This window comes from Pleurodeles waltl, chromosome 7 (genome assembly GCF_031143425.1).
Source record: "Pleurodeles waltl isolate 20211129_DDA chromosome 7, aPleWal1.hap1.20221129, whole genome shotgun sequence".
NCBI classification, from domain to species: Eukaryota; Metazoa; Chordata; class Amphibia; order Caudata; family Salamandridae; genus Pleurodeles; species Pleurodeles waltl.
In genome coordinates, this window is record NC_090446.1 from 765,861,340 (window position 1) to 765,878,718 (window position 17,379).

At 43.1% G+C, this 17,379-nt stretch overlaps 1 protein-coding gene across 5 annotated transcripts in view; it reads left to right on the top strand.

Moving 5' to 3' along the window:
• SAR1B (secretion associated Ras related GTPase 1B) overlaps nt 1-17,379 on the top strand; it is a 258,431-nt gene that overhangs the window by 216,220 nt on the left and 24,832 nt on the right. For all 5 annotated transcript variants that reach the window (XM_069199254.1, XM_069199253.1, XM_069199252.1 and 2 more), the window contains one exon: nt 5,014-5,117. In XM_069199254.1, coding sequence (XP_069055355.1) covers nt 5,014-5,117 — 104 coding nt within the window. The remainder of the gene's footprint in view (nt 1-5,013; nt 5,118-17,379) is intronic.

The following is a 17,379-nucleotide window of genomic DNA, read 5'->3' on the forward strand; positions in this document are numbered from 1 at the left end:
CCCTCCCCCTCCTCAGATTTGGCAACCTCTGACTGCTGGTGTGGCAGGGAAACTATAAACAAAATAATTATATAAATCAAAATCCTTAACTAGCCAAGTCTTGTAGATAGATAATTAATGCATCATTAAAATAAAAGCTAACATTTTCAAATGAGAGGAGAACTTGCAGCCTAGCCACAGCCACATTCCAGCTGCATAACTTCCAGATAATCCTAGGAGGAATAAATGCTAACAAGTGCCCTGGGAAACCAGGACAAAGTATTTTCCATATTGTCCTCTTGTATTGATTCATCCCTATCATCTACATTCTTCATTTTCTCCCTCACCTGTCTGTGACGATTCTGATTAATAACTTAATAACTGGGTGGTTGGCTGCTAAATTCCTGGGAATTGTGTACTGGAATAAAATTTGGGAGGGCTTGGAAGGTATGCGGATAGTTGAAGTCATTCTAAACCTGTCATTCCCAAAAACAGGGAAAACATCTATACCATTTTTGTAAAACAAAAAAAAAAACTGTCTTTCAGGACTGGAGAAGAAATTGACTTAGAGTAACAAGCATTTGCAATACAATAGGTTTCGCATTTGCTTGAGTTAGAGCTATTGGCATTGTAAATTCATAACTTGAATTTTCTTGCCACATAAAGTGGTCAACCCTGCCTCATAATTTCATCTTTACCTGCCATATAATTCCAGTGGCCCTGTGCATATAACTAAAGCACTTTACCTTCTTCCTCTAGCTAGCTGCAGCAAAAAATGAAAATTTTGCCATTTAGTATCCTAATTTAAATATGCTATGCTAATTCCAATAGAATACCACTTTCACCACCCCGCCATCAGAGTTGCTGGCTGGCTAACACAATGCCCCAAAAAAGACACAAGACAGCCACAGAGGAGAAATAAACTAGAAGGGTCACCCAAACATATCAAGAGTGTTCAAACAGTCAGAGCTTAATATGGGTGTTAATTGGCCTGAATCGTGTTCATAATTGTAATAAGGAGAGATTATTAAAACATATACAATTATCATATACATTTTTATCAGAAAAAAACTTTTGGCATTAGACTGTAATGCTCAAAACAGCCTATAGAGGGTACCATAACAAAAATATCCTTTGTAAGAATCATGGTCATGTAACCATATTGTTATCCCCTAGAGGGTATAACTCCATGAAAAAACACAGGAGAAAGTAATACAATGTAACCATATACTCAGCCCCATAGGGATAATTTTAGGGCTAGCAGGCCTGTTGAAAAAATATTACAAACAAGGCCTTTAAACAAAACTCCTCCCAGCTATAAAACAAATGTTCTAGCCATGAGAAAGCTTAAAAGACACTGAATGGTGGGAAGGGTTATTATTTTGGGGTCTCCTCTAACCTAGTGTGTGGACCCAGAGATGATATAGACAGAAAGAGCGTTTTGAAGGTGGCCCCATTGTCCCAGGACATGAGCAAAAATGTAAAAGTAATGCCTTGCAAAGCATTATGGGGCATGCTTTCATGCTGCAAATATTATAGTATGTTGACTGCAATACTCAGAACAGCCCACAGAGAACACCAAAATAAAAATAGCATTTGGAGGAAACAGGGTCATGTAACCATGCAGTAAGCCCTTAAATAACATAACCACAGGAAAAAAAGAACAGGAGAAAGTAATGCAGTGTAATCATATATGTAGCCCCTTAAGGGCATAGTGCATTACACATTTTCAAGGCTAGCAGGCCTATTGCAATGATATCACAAACAGTGGAGTGAATATTGTAGTATCGGCTCTCCCACTGTGCCGGGAATCTTCAGTTCCAGTGAAGTGTTAAATTCGGAATGGGTCACAAAACTGATTTTCTTCACTGGTTTCTTTCTTTCTACCTAGTTTTGGTATGTTTGTTCTTCTTTTAGGCTTTAAAGGTGTGAAACTTAACTTTTTTATCAGAACAAACATGCTTGGTGACATTCTTACCAGTGATAACCTGGGCAATGGAATCAGGCTCGCTATTCAAAACTATTTTATCCGAGCCCTCCTTATTTGACATATTTACGTCTAAATTTGTTGCTTCCATTTTCACTTGGCTAAGACCTGGGTCAAGAGTTAGAGGGGCCATGCATTTATTTTTAACAGGGCAACAAGAATCAAAGATCTCAATTGACACTGAATCATTATTCAGTGGAAGGATTTTGGAACCATAAGAATATGGCCAACACTCTAAAAATGTCCTGTTGGGCTATGTGGAATAATTCGTGGATCACATATTCAAAACATCATTAGTGTCCGATTAAGAGTTATTTTGTACCTTATCCTTTGAATTGTTAGTGCTTTCACAATCAATGATAGCGTCGACAATGAATGTTCTTGAACCATTAATTGCTTATTAGTCAATTTCAATAAAGAGAAACTGTTGAGTGAATTGAGGTCATCATGGTAGAAATTGGTGGGTGCACAATCTGGGGCTGTGGCACATTATCTCCAGGTGGGGAAAGTGAATTCATGCGCTCCAGTATAAATGCACACTTCATTAACAGTTGATCTGAAAAGAGTGAATGCTCCATACGTGAATCAAACTTATTGGGAGATCTATATTTTGCCTCCGACAATGAAATGTCATGAAAGTATTTCACATCAAAAAGGGGCATGGATGTGGCCCTTGATTTTGGGAACTTATTCGAGAGGAGGGGATAAAGAATTTATTAAGAAACCATCCATCAGTTCATCTTCCCCCAAAACATTTCTAAATGGATACAAATATTTTAAGTCCTGAACTGTTACATCTTTTCTTGCTAAATCAGACTCAGTAGATTCAACCCCTGTTTTCATGAGATTCCTTCTAGATTAAGTTCTAACACCTTCAGGGGGGGGGGGTTGATAAACGATTGTACGATTTTGAAGCTCTTTCGTATGAAGGGCCATCTCTGAGGGCCTTACCAATCTTGCTTAACCCTGCTGGTGGGCAAGATCGGCTCCCACCTCAATCCTTTTCAAACCACTAGTCCTAATCTTCTATGTCCCCTTCTGTTCTTCTCATAAACAGGAGGTTGGAATTAGAGTTGGAGATATAAAAGGGAAGCTGGGAATAATTTTTGAAGGTGAAAAGGAAATATAAAATATAAAATCTCTGGACCTCAAAACATCAACTGGTGCCCCTTCACCTAACAGCATCAACTCCAGTAATTCATAACTTGTTGCCATAAATCGAGTCAAAACCAGATTTACACTGCGCAGCCACAAAAGTGCATCATCCAGTTATCCATTGTCTGTATGTCCTAAGAGAGTTTTAAGGCCAGGGGCCAAAAATGGCACCGCCTCGAACCGCAGCAGCCCGCAATTACCTCATACCTTGAGTGCCACCACAAGACCTCCAAGGATTCACCGTTCCCAACAGCAGTCACCCTGTCTACCCATCAACTTCTCGGGTAGCTGATTAGCAAGCAAACTAGTGCCGGGTATATCTGCGGCGCCAGGTAAACAGTCAAGTGGTGGAAACACGGCAACTGGCACGAACATCCCAACTGCCCAGTGCTGTGTGAGCCAAGCTCTATACTGCATCAGTGCACTCATGTGCTGCAATCTCCCCTGCTCCAGGTTCCCATTCTACTCTCTGCTCTGCTCTGTTCAGCTCAGGACAAGCTCTACTTTCCCACTACAGCTCTCTTCAGCATGTCCTATTTGGTGAAGGACTGTCGTTTGTCCAAAAATGATATGGTACAAGAAGTCAGGGCAACTTAACAAGATGAGAAAAACACGTCTCATGGCACCAGTTCTCTGTCACTCGGCTTCGCCGCAAGTATAAACATCACCATCATCATCAATAAATAATCTTTATTCGATTATTATAAACAATCATAAAAGCAGCATGGCATTTGATACATCATTAACAAAATAAACAATACAGAAAGATTGTATAAACAAAAAACATGGCTAACTAAAACAGAAGCCGGGCAATATCTAACAGAAGCAGTAACCCCACAATGGAGCGGCCAAAGAAAAATGACCAAGGCCTCATCCAGCCCCAGGGTCAGGAGGAAGTCATAGAGCTTACCACGATTGACCCTTTCGAACTCGCCGGACATATCCATAAAGGAAAGAAGTACCAGGCTCCCTTTTGCTACAGTATATTTGCTGACAACTAATTACAATCATAATAATCGGGGCCCAAAAATCCACAATCACAATAAACATCACCAGGTCAGTAGAAGACACTCTGACCATCTGCTGCTGCCAATCTCTTGAAGGTTAGTACAGCCTGTAACTGCCTGTCCACGGCTCGTTATTCTGAGCCGCAAGTCAGACCCAGCACAAAGGTGCTGACTTCGGACTGTAGTGAACCAGGAGACCCTCTGCTTGGGGCATTCTGGCAGCCTCCACCAGTTCGCCCAGCCTACTCTGGCCCACTCTGACCTCCTCACGTTCACTGCAGATGCGCAGCAGTAGTGTCAGAGTGGGGACCACACAATACTGCCAAGTTCAGGTGGCTGTGGCGAACTAGACTGACCCACTACCAGGGGCCTCTGGCAGCCACCACTGCCTCCTTCGGCCCGCTCCGACATTCTCCAACTGCTCACTGCTAGCGTGCAGCATCAGCATCTCACATCACTCAGCAGTAAAAATGTTGTTGAGTTTTTATATAGACATGCATGTACATGCATGTACATCAACTCCACAGTATCCACTACCACCATATTGTCATGGGAAGTAGATGAAGGAATTAGGAGTAGTAAATCTGTACTTTCCTTTGCATACTTACTTTGATGATATGTTGGTAGTGACTGTATTATTTTAACATACAACCTATTGTGTGAGGTTATTTGGTGTTGAGATTTTGTGGAGTGCTCTGATGTCAACATGTGTTGTAGGAGGTAAGTGGAGTACAGTTCCTCACTTCTCAGCCATCTTGCTGGAGATTCCTCATGACTGTGATCCTAAATTTGTTTGAAGACATTAATGCTTTTTTGGGCTACACTCACAAAAGATAAATACTAAATTATAGTTGCCTTGTTTGACACATTATTGTGTTTATTAAGCCCGCAGAGTGTGGAAAAACTACCTCCCTGCCATCAATGGTATTGTATATCTGGTGGACTGTATCGATCACGAGAGACTAATGGAATCCAAACAAGAAATGGATGTGAGTACATTTTTTGAATGCAACGTTTCAGTTTAATTTATGTATATCAATGATATTCTGTTGCATGTTGTATAGAAAGATGTAATCATGTAGCCATGATGACAATGAACGAGATTTACCTTTTTAAGTGCCTGCAAGAGCCCAAAACACAAACCATTCTGCAGCAGTTCAAAGATCTCATAACTGAAGACCCTCCCTCCTCCCATCAGCCCGCCATCATTGTGTCCAACTCGCTCGATTGAATGTCACTTATATGATTCGTACATTTTCCAGAATGGTGTTCTTCTCTTTCCTTTAACCCCAGAGCTCCTACTCCTCCCATCATCTCTTTATTTCCCCCTCTGTTTTTGGTTTTCTCCCATTGAAAGACCCCTTTGTTTAATTGTGGTTACCGTTATTGGGGATTTACTGCCTCTCCTTGCGACTTTCAGTTTTCATTATTTTCACATAGAGAATGCCGGACCTTGGACATACGTCGCACCCAATCAGGTGATACCAGTATATTATAGTTAGAAGCTCTATTGAGTCCTCTTTCCCTTCTTCAATTTTTCTAGATTTATTGCTAGATATACCCATGACCTCTGACAGTACTCCTTGTCTACATATTCCATGCAAACACCATCACTAACTTCAAGTGTCTTTTGCATAATTGCTGATACTGTAATGATTTTTTTAGATGCTTCCATTGACAATGCCTTTATTGTTGTAATGCTTATGACTCTATATGTGTAAGAACCCAATAAACATTATTCACAAAAAAGAGCCCAAGACACACTCCAGCCAATAAACTACTCTGTGGTTGTAAAGTTTCCTGATTGTCGAACTGAACTCCTAATTTCTAAGCTACCTCTATATGAGAAGCTCAGTTGGGGTGGGAGGGGGACCCCAACCGGCCAGCATGTCAGCTAGTTCATATGAGTTGGGGGGCCAAAAAATAGTATTTCTGTCTAGTCAGTGTTACACAACAACTGTTTCTAATGCATCCAAGCAAACACAGCAGTGAAACAAGGCTTGATTAAATCAGGGGAAAAACCCTCATCATCCTCGACGGAAAAGAGAATCTGGGTATCATCTCCATATGATATTATCTTGGCACCGAATGACTCAACCATAAAGGTGAGAGGGGTATAATAGATATTGAACAAAGTAGGGCTGAGGGCAGAGCCTTAAGGAACCCCAACTGAAATTGCCTTTTTTACCAGATGCAAAAGGAAGTAGCCATACCTCTTGTTCTCTATTGTCCAGTAAGGGGGCCATCAACTTATGCTCCAACCCCTTACTCCAATCCTCAGGAGGTGGCCCAAAAGAGATGGATGATATACCATGTCAAAGGCTGGTGATAGAGCTAACAAACCCAGCACAGCCTTGCCACCAGTATCTAAAGTACACTTAATTTGCTGAAAAACCTCAAGAAGGGCTGGCTCAGTACTCAGATTCCACCTAAAGCCTGACTGACTAGAATGCAGATTGTTAGTTTCCAAGTAGCAGGAGAGTTATCTGGTAACAAATTTCTCTAAGATCTTTGACAATGCAGGGAGCAAGGAAATGGGCCTATAGTTACTCGGCATATTGGGCTCAGCTGATGACTTATTTAAAAGTGGAAGAAGTTTTGCCTATTTTTCAGCCTGTGAGGACTACAGAAGATGCACGGAAATCGTTGAACAGCTGGTTTACCAGTGGATTGATTACCTCTGCTGCCATATTTAGCAGACTAATGGGGCAGGTTCGGCTTCGGCTGGTGAGCCAGATTTAAGACTCTGAATGGCTGTTAGAGACTCCTCCAAGGAAATGGGGTTAAATGAGAAGAGGGAGCAATCCACCTCCTTGGTTGCTTCCTTAGAAAGAGGAAGGCTCCTGGGTTTCTGGAAACGAAGCTGCCAGGCTGAAGTGGATTTTGAGAAACATATGTTTGATAGAAAAGAGCTAATTTATTGCACCATTCTAGGAAGGGTAATACACCTCTGGTGCAACCAAGCGGGATCATAGATTTGTTCACTACCTTAAAGACTTCATGCACCCTATTACTTGCCATTTCAATCTCACTTTCAAAATACACCTTGAGCGAGGCATGATATTTCCTCAAGTCAACCCAATATGTATCCTTCTCTGTCGAATTATACCCCTTATGCCACATTCTTTCAGCCTTTTTACAAATGTTTTTGTCTGCAGTGAGAGCTTCAGTAAACCAGGGGGCCGAAGTTCTGTTTCTGTTAAATTTCCTGGACTTAATGGGGGCAAGCAAAATGACCACCGAGCTATCCAGTTATCAGCTGTTGTGTCTATCTCAGCGTTGCCCAATGAGCTTGGGTGTGGTCTCATTGAGAGACGCCAAAAACTCCGTTTGCTTTATTTTATTGTAGGGTCTAAATATTGAGCCTACCTGGGTCGTGCCTGTCAGAGCAACCTCCTGAGAGGAGGCTGGCCAGTTGAACTTGATCAGTGGGGATCAGTCCATGGAAGGGGGAGAGGATTGCGCATCTGCAATATGTGGCTGGAAAAAAAACCAAATTGATCATATGAGCCTCTGCATGAGTGTGCTGGGTGATAAATTGGGTCAAGTTAAGGGGAGACATGGCCTCCAACAAGTCAACAGACTCATTGTCTGAGGTGCAGTCTAATTGAGTATTGAAATCCCCAAGTACTATAAAATGTGAAAAACGAATTGCCAAATGAGAAAGTGCATCTTTCAAAGAGTTGAGAAATGCTCCAGCCTGGCCAAGGGGTCTATAAATGAAGACGCCACCAATAGATTGCTGAGAAGAAATAGAGAGAAACCAAAAGCATCATCACCTGCCAGTTCATTAAGCTAAAAAACTGAGCTATTATAGCTTTGTTTATGCATAATGGCAATGCCCCCACCTCTCCCACGGGGCTGACTCAAACATGCATCTTGTAACCCGTCAGAATGTCTATTTCAGTCACAGTAGTCTATCATGAAAAGAACATCAGGAAAAGTATCGCACAGCAAATCAAAGATGAATCAAGTGGACACTGGTAGCTTACATTGAGCAAATACCCTGAAAAAGTCCCACCCTGGGACGTGTTAGCGACCACCAGAAGAGGACGCAAACAACAGAAGCTCTCCTCTGCCCTCAAAGAGCAAGAAGCACATATGAGAGTGGAAACGTCTTTACTTAAATCAATGTGCTGAGTGCAGGCATACCTCCAATGTAATGAAGTAATCACCTGAGGGGTGTAGCGGATGTGGCAATCAAAATCTGGCAGGCTTAGGACATTGTGGCTGGCGCTGACTGCTGGCTGACGGGCACAGACGGGCTTGCCACTTGGTGTGCATTCGGTGCGCCAGCGGCTCATCCACATTGAGTGCTCCACCCCTTTGAAAAGCTGGAGTGTGCACTAACCAAAATGGTGCCTCCAGTTATGCCAACAGTAAAAGGGAAACATGTCTGCCTGCCCACGCTTAGTGCAAATAGGCAAATGAATAATAAGGATCCCTCACACCACAAAGAGTAAAATTAGAACAAGATTAGCAGCATAAATACACGTAAAAACACACCATTCGATTTAAACTTGCCAAAAGACAGCGCATCCGTGCCACGTCCCTGGCTTTAAAGTGACTGTGCTTCACCCCTTTGGAAAGCTGGAGTGCGCACTAAACCAAAATGGCACCTCCAGCTATGCCAACAGTAAAAGAGAAGAATGTCCGCCCACCCGGGTTTACTGCAACTAAGCAAAAAAGACCAGAAACCTATGTCTATAAATTAAACCAAGAGCAACTGAAGATACGTCTAGAATCTGATAAAATTAAAAGCACTCTAAAAGGAAAATGCAGCCAGGCAGCAATCAAAGCAAGGGTCACATTTAATAGACACTGTGCTTAAAGAGCACTTGCAGGTTACATCCACATTATCACTGCTCTTGGGAATTTGAAGTACAAGAGTTGTCTTCTTTACCTTTATCCCCATCCCTCCCCTGCCCCCAACACCCCAGGCATTCTTAGTGCCACCTCCCGATTCCAGATCCTTTCCCTTCTGTGGCACATTCAGGGATAAGAGGGCATAGCTCAGCACTCCAGTGCCCTACCAGGGGCCAGGGAAAACATCCTGGCTCATCAGACACATGCTACGACTTTCATTATCATCTGCACAAGCAAAACACTTCAGAACAAATCCTTAAGATGGGTGACAGCTGAAAGGTGCCTACGGAGTGTCGCATTTCCATTAGCTATGGGATGATCCCAGCCAGAGGTAAACTGGGCCACTCCTCAAACAGCATATTTATTCTTATCAAAAGCTTTCAGTTTTTGTTTTGAGAAAATATGTCAGATTCTATTGTGCTATACCATCTTTTTAGCATGAGTTTTTCAATGTGATGCCAAACTCTACATGTCACAAGGAGAGGCAGCCATAATCGTGTATATGTGTGTGGTCAATTAGGCAGGAGCAATGCAAACAGTGAAAAGCTGAGAGATGGAATAGGAATGAGTGGTCTGATAGAGGCCTGATGTTTGAAATGAAATACAAAATGATGTGAGAATATGTAGAGAACAGAGTCAGGACTCGAGCAGAGGGTGATGAGGTAGGAGCTGAGCTCTTTGGGATATGTTCAGTGAACTAGCCTTAAATCAGTTGAACTTGGTGCCTACGGTGTACTTCCAATGGCATAAGTGTGGTATGATAGAAGTGCCAACACCTGAAATATGTTTCCAAGGGCACCCTGCCCACATTCTTACCAAGGATGTCTTTCTCGCTCTTTTACTCTTATTTATTCTGCTTCCAATGCGACCTTTTTTAAGCAGGTCTGTCTTTGGTCTTATTCTTTTTTGAAATATGTATCCAATTAACTGATACAAAAGGGGGAAAGTATAAGCAAAACTTCCATATCCATTTTTGTGCCCTTGGGTTGTCTGTACCGTAGAAGTCCTCTATAACCTCCTAGTAAATAGTCGTACCCACTACGTGATGTGACAGCTCTCTGACTTTCGATCACCGGGGTCAGACTGCCCTGTAGGGGAGTTAGGTAGTGCCCAAAGGGCTGGTGTGACAGATCAGTTTATGGGTTGTTCTTTTGACTGTTTGTGGGCCAGTTTTTAATGCCTGGCTTGCCAGATAGTTATGTGGGCACCACAAGAGACGGGCTTTGGCTCAGATCACATGTTGGAAGCCAAGAGTACATGCTTTTTTGGGCAGAAGTTGTGTGCTTCCACAAAAGGTGCTTGTCCTCCACATAGCTGTGATCATTTTATTTCTTTATCCAGCTGCCTGAGCTTGAACTTTCTGGGACACACATATGCCACTGCAAGTGTCTTAGAATAATAAATAATTCATGGTGTTTTTCTCTGGCAGCAGCACAGATGGGAAGAGAACGGTCATTAACCTACATGGATTTTTAGGTCTGGCTTAACAGAGCAACTTTCACCTGGCCTTTTACCCTTTACCAATATTCTTCCACTGTTTTTGCTTCCTCACAAATACATATCCATTCTTATGCTATTTACCTGTAATACTTCACATTACTATACAACATTAATTTAAAGCCAGATCAATTGGCTTTGTCATTGCTTGTTACTGTTGATTTCCCTGATAATACCACAAACATTGCTTGCAGCAAGCATTAATGCATGCCGTCTCCCATAATTTCAAAACACCTCTACGACTTGTCTTTCCAAGTTTAAAACTGCCTTGATTTGCAAATGTGGAAAACTTTTTTTAGCCACCTGTTTCACTGTTGAGGGCCACTTTTAATCTGGTTCTTGGTCCTATTTTTTGTCCCAGTTCGTGTCTGCCGTTCACTTATGAGCATCATCTGTTTTTTATATCATAACTTGAGACTTATTGATGTGTTTCAAACCGTTGTGCATTTAATCTTAAAGAATTTCTTGCTAACAATAAATCTCACAGATGATGCAAAAATCCCTTATTGAACCTTATTGAACGGTATGAAGCTGTTTGGTTTCTACGGGGACACCCAAGCTTTGCCGTGAATATCTCAAAAACCTTTGACATTTAAGAACAGATAGCTAAATACAAAATCATATAGGTTTTCAAATCTAATCCCACGTGGTCTACATGCTTTGATTACTTATAACCTTAACTAAATAAGTAGCAGAAAGAGAAAGCATAAAAAGTGAAATGAAACATGTGAGCTTCTAAATAACAGTTTGATATATAGCGTTGCTGTACATTTTAAATCTAAACATGCAATGATTCCTGTTAGTTTTAGAGTTTTTAGTCTTGAACACATGAAAAACACCCATAGATTTAATCTTGTCAGACAAATATTTAATGGTAGTGAAAAAGGAGTTGAGCCTTTTCGTTTCCTTAAAGAGTTCCCAAGTATGGGAACCTGGCTGATTTTCTGGTATGTTGTGGCACACTAAGGACCTTCTGATTGATACTAGATGCATCACAGATTACACCCCTTCTACCTATATCTGCACAATTTGTTGTTGCTGACTTGTTGAGTTGTAGGGTGTAGAGATTCGAATTCCACCTTGATTATATTTTTGGATAGTTTCTATGTTAAGGTTGTAGGGTTTCTCAGACTGTTAAGCTCGTGTACAGCTGTTTTTTCAAAGGGGGCTTTCTCCAGACGTATTGTCCCCGAGAGGGGAGAGAATATGGAAGGAAGAAGATTAGCGTTGCTTTCATTGGGTTTATATTCAACATTCCTAAAATACTGCTTCAAGTGAATTTACAGCAAAAACCAGCGTGACTACATGCAGCCAGACCATAAGAAAGCCAGTTCTCTTAATTGAAACAAAAGTGAGGCACTTGTTTAAAAGACATTCTGCAATTAGTGATAAAGATCTATTAGATTAACACTGATGCAATTAAATGATCACTGGCAAGGTAAGTCAAGTTAGACGTGTGCTCCCCTTGGCTTAGTGAATCATCCAGAATCTCTGCTACCAAGTGCTTAATTTTTAAAAGAAAGAGGGATGGTGACCAAAGCCAAGAAGCCCATGGGTGGTGCAATTAACCCTTGGTGCGACGAATATCAAGGCTTGTAGTCTTAAATCCACCACAGGTCTCTTTAGTCCACTACCTGAGACTCCCTGCCTCTTTATCACTTTCTTGCTGTTGCCTGTTTCTCCCTTTGTGACAGTTTTTTGGGCTTTCTCTTCCTCATTTGCCAGCTGTGTGTTTTCCCTCTCTTGCTTTCTGGCAATATTTGATGCGGAAAAATAAGTGCTGGTCCCCAAAAATAAGTGCCGGTAGCCCCAACGGCAACCACCGGTTCAAGTAAAGCATTGCTGCTATAAGGGAACCACCACCCTCTTATTTCTATCCACTGAGCCCCCTAAGTCTCTCCATACATCCTGCTTATTGGGCACAGCTGGTACTGATCCCAAAGTGTTGACCTATGGTATTTGCTCATGGTGCTTGGGACTCTCAGACAGCAATTCATCTAGCGACTAGCAGTTTGCTGATGAGGTGCCTCCTGGTTCTGGCCCAATCAACACCCTTTACGATGCTGCTAGCACTACTTCTACTGAAGGCACACAATTTGGTTTGATGCACTTGTATTGTCCAGCTTTCTCTGTTTTTCCCTCACTAGTCACAGTCAGAGAGGCAGCATTGATACAGGCAGGATTGATCTTTGCCTTATAGATTTTCCGTTGGTGAGCACAATGGCTAAGTGCACATACTTGCTTCCTTTAAATTGCTCTCTTCAAGGGCTCAGATAATCTGTTTCCTCTTTTGAGGAGCATTTCTTTTGAAGATTATTCTAGGATAATCCATGCCTTCTTCCCAGGCACGTGGGTGGTAGAGAGGCAGTGTTGTGTGGCCAGGACCTATCATACATGGTAGGGGAAGGAGTAATAAGAGAATTTGGTTGGCGCTGTGCAACTAAGCAGCATAACTAATACCTCCCACCTACTACTGACCCCATCCATGTACTCCCCCCACTAGGGCATGATGTCCCTCCCTCCCTGACCTCCTCCCACGATGACCAGAATCCTGCATCTCCTTGGTGGGTGCAAAGGGTGCAGGTTGTTTTGATGCTTATTTGGGAGGAGGGGTCATTTTTGGTGATTATGGGATAGCAAGCTGCAAGAGGGCTGCATGGTGTCTGGTGGTACTGATGTGGTTCTGGAATGGTTGCTGGTAAGGGTAGTTGGTGATGCAAGGGATGGAACCGTGGAATTTGTGGTGGAGGGAAAGAGGTCCCGGATCTTGGCGGTTGGGGAAGATGACAGTTCTTTGATCTTTTGGAGGAGAGACTGACAGAAGTACTATGCATCCATGTCTGTTATTGTGGGCTCCCACTGTGCTCCGTGAGGCCTCTTGTCCATTCCTTGCTCCTGGATTGTGTCATTGTCATACCTGTATACCTAATTCCCTGAAAGATGTTGGTTTCTCAATATGAGTGCTAATCGTCCAGTTGTTCTGTGGGTGGTGCAGGTGGCACAGTGTTTTCCCTCTTCTCAGACTGCCCTGCCAAACCATGTACTTTCCGTGATGGTGCCCTGATTTAGAGGGAGAAGCATAATGAGACAAGAGTGACATTAGCCAAGCTTTGCAGTATCAAGTGGGAAGAGGTTGACCCTGATGAGTGTCTAGCCTGCTGACAAAGCTAGATACTAAGGGAAGGTGGCAGGCACTTGAGCTCTCTGCAGTTTACATGTCAGAGGCAAATGCCAGAAGGGTGATGAAGACATGCACTATGTCTAGGAGAGGGCAAAGCCGGTGCAAGTAATGGGGAAGCCTATGGTACTGAGAAAGGAAATTATGAAATATACCAGAAAAACACTCTTGTAGGTATTTGTAGGTTCAGAATTGAGCAGCAAGTAACTGTGAAATTGCTCTGCATAGTTGAGGAGGTATCTGAGGCCTCAGGTTCTGTTCGGCTACTCTGTCTAGTTCCCTCCATAATTACTAATTGACTGCTAAGATATTTCAACATAGACTGAATTGCCACAGGGTACCATCCATAATTCCGAGCAGGAAGAAGATCCCTTTAAGATATAGGTCTAGAAGCCAGAGACAAACATGGCAGCTTACGTCTTTAGCTCTGAAGCCATTCCCCTTTGGCCAGAGCTTTGAACACTACTTGTTACTGTCATGTGTGAAAGGTGAATGAGGGTCACTGTTAGATATGGGGCACTATAAAAATGATATAAAGTGTCTTTAGTCTCTTAAAAAGCAACAAGTGTCTCTTGCAAGCACAAAGTACCTGGTTTGTGTTCAAACTCTCCGCAAGGGTCCACAGAGGAGGAGATGCATGGAAAACAGGGAGGTGTGCGTCTATTTTTCTGGCACACACAGACAATGCGTCAATGAGTTTTCCGCAGGGCAGGCTTTGCGTCGATTTCCGGCGCATAGACTGGGATACTCTTTGGGTTGTGGGGTTTTCGGATGCCCCAGGGACGATGCGTTGAAATCCGGCGCTTGCAGGACGAAGTCACAGGGGCTGCGTCACTCCGGTGGGCGTTGCGTAGAAATTTATACCACATGGCAGGCGCTGTGTCGATTCCTCTCAGGAAGTCGGACTGCGTCGTTCCAGCTTGGCTATGCGCCCATTCAGTGGGCAGTGCGTAGAATTTCCGATCGCTACGCTGGCGCTGCCTCGATCTTCTCCTTGCGAAGTCAGGCTGCATCGTTCCAGTTCCGCGTGCAGTGATTTTCTCACCGCATTGCAGGCTGTACATTGTTTCTTGTAGGCTGTGCGTCGATTTTCACCGCACAGGGAGTTCTCTTGCAGGAATGAAGTCTTTTTGGTCCTGAGACTTCAGGGAACAGGAGGCGAGCTCTATCCAAGCCCTTGGAGAGCACTTCTCAGCACAGCCAGAGAGCAGCAAGGCAGCAGGGAAACAGCAAGGCAGCAGTCCTTCTCAGAAAAGCAGTCAGGTGAGTCCTTTGGGCAGCCAGGCAGTTCTTCTTGGCAGGCTGCAGGTTCTGGTTCAGGTTCTCTTCTCCAGGAAGTGTCTATGGTGTACAGTGTCTACCCCAGAAGTGTCTAAGTTGGTAGGGTCAGAGACCCTTCTTAAGTACCCAAATGTGCCTTTGAAGTAGGGGAGACTTCAAAGAGTGCCTTAGAAGTGCACAAGGTCCCCTTTCAGTTCCATCCTGTCTGCCAGGGTCCCAGTAGGGGGTGTGGCAGTACTTTGTGTGAGGGCAGGCCACTGTCCTTTGACGTGTAAGTGTCAGGCCCTCCACCCTCCCAGCCCAGGAAGACCCTTTCAATATGCAGATGTATGCAAGTGTGACTGAGCATCCTGTGTTTGGGGTTTGTCTGAGTGAGTGCACAAGGGAGCTGTCAACTAAACCTAGCCAGATGTGGATTGGAAGGCACAGTGGATTTAAGTGTAGAGAAATGCTCACCTTCTAAAAGTAGCATTTCTAAAATAGTAATATAAAATCCAACTTCACCATTAAGCAGGATTTTGTGTCACCGTTCTGGCCATACTAAATATGACCTGGCTTTTCCTTTCAGATCAGGATCCACCACTCAAACAGTATATGAGGGGAGCCCTAATGCTATCCTATGAAAGGAGCAGGCCTCACAGCAGTGTAAAACGAATTTAGGGGGTTTACACTACCAGGACATAGGGAACACACATGTTCATGTCCTGCCTTTTACCTACATAGCACCTTGCCCGATGGGATACCTAGGGCCTACCTCAGGGGTGACTTATATGTAGAAAAAGGGGAGTTTAAGGCTTGGCAAGTACTTTTAAATGCCAAGTCGAAGTGGCAGTAAAACTGCACACACAGGCACTGCAGTGGCAGGCCTGAGACATGGTTAGGGGGCTACTTATGTGGGTGGCACAGCCAGTGCTGCAGCCCACTAGTAGCATTTAATTTACAGGCCCTGGGCACAGGTAGTTCACTTCACTAGGGACTTACAAGTAAATTAAATAAGCCAATTGGATATGAGCCAATGTCGCCATGTTTTAAGGAGAGAGCATATGCACTTTAGCACTGATTAGCAGTGGTAAAGTGCGCAGAGTCCTCAAGCCAGAAAAAATGAGGTCAGAAAAAGAGAAGGAGGGAGGCAAAAAGTTTGGGGGTGGCCCTACAAAAAGGCCATTTCCAACAGTCACCAATGGAGGTTGGTAGCAGGCATAGGCTCTAGGTGTAAAAATAAGGTGAAAAGAATAATAGGCACTAAAGACCCACAAGACACTACTTCGTGCTCTGAGTGGCCATCTACAGCTTACCAAGACCCAGATGCTCAGTAGCATAGTATGGTAGGATTAGGTCTCAAAATATCACAGCCAAAATGTTGACCTACAGATCTATCACAGCATAATATTGATTATGAAAAATTGTGAAGGTATATTTACTACTATTAATTCCTCTAAGGTAATTTAGGAATCAATATTATAGTTAAAACATACCTGTAGTTGGATATTTTGATTGCAGTACAAAGAGGTGGATCAATAGCATAAGAAACCACAGATGGGATGGGGCAGGAAATCTCTGATCACAGTGGATTGAGGTGTCCTTGGCACCCACATCGCCACTGTGAGGCAGATTAATAGCCATTTCTGCTATGCTGTACCTTCCTGACATGGCCCACTGCTTTAAAGAGCCCCAGTTCCTTCCTGCTGCAGGAAGATGTGTATCTCCTTCAGGAGTTGTGGTAAGCTGGCAGAAGAAACCAGGGACTCCATGTCCCATAGCAGTTTGGAAATCTTTTTGTGAGAGTGCAAAAAATTGGATTATTAATTGGGGTTGAGGACTACCACCTCAAGGAACAGTCACAACCCTTGTCAGGGTGAACTCTAAAAGTCACTAACTTAACCTGAGCTCAGCCCATGGCAACTATGGCACAAAGCAGACAGGCTTAACTTTGGGCAATATGTAAAGTAATTATGCAGTGTCAAAATAGTGATATAGTCAACATTTAAACTAATTAATATCCCAAATCAAGTTAGAAAAACACTGTAAAATCTGCTAAATTAAATGACACCCAGAGGACACAAATTGAAGAAGAGGAAGCAGAGATATGATTGTTCAAAGTTTTAAGAAGAAATAGCACCAATAAGCACAAAGCACCATTGATTAGCACTGCTTGTGGTAGACCGGGACGTAGGCGCAGTTTGAGACTAACCACGATTTTGGATACACCAACCAGATTCATCCTGGTCAAAGATTTTACCATCTGACTTAGTCCTTGAAGACCCACGCTACCACATGGATACACTACTAAAAAAAATAGGAACTCTGAGGATGCCCTCACAGACTCACTCTGTATCACAGAGGCCAATAGCAGTGTGCAGGCCAGATCAAGTTGTCAGCGTGTACTTCCAGGAAGAACTGGAAAAAGCTTTTGTAGCTTGTTGTAACCC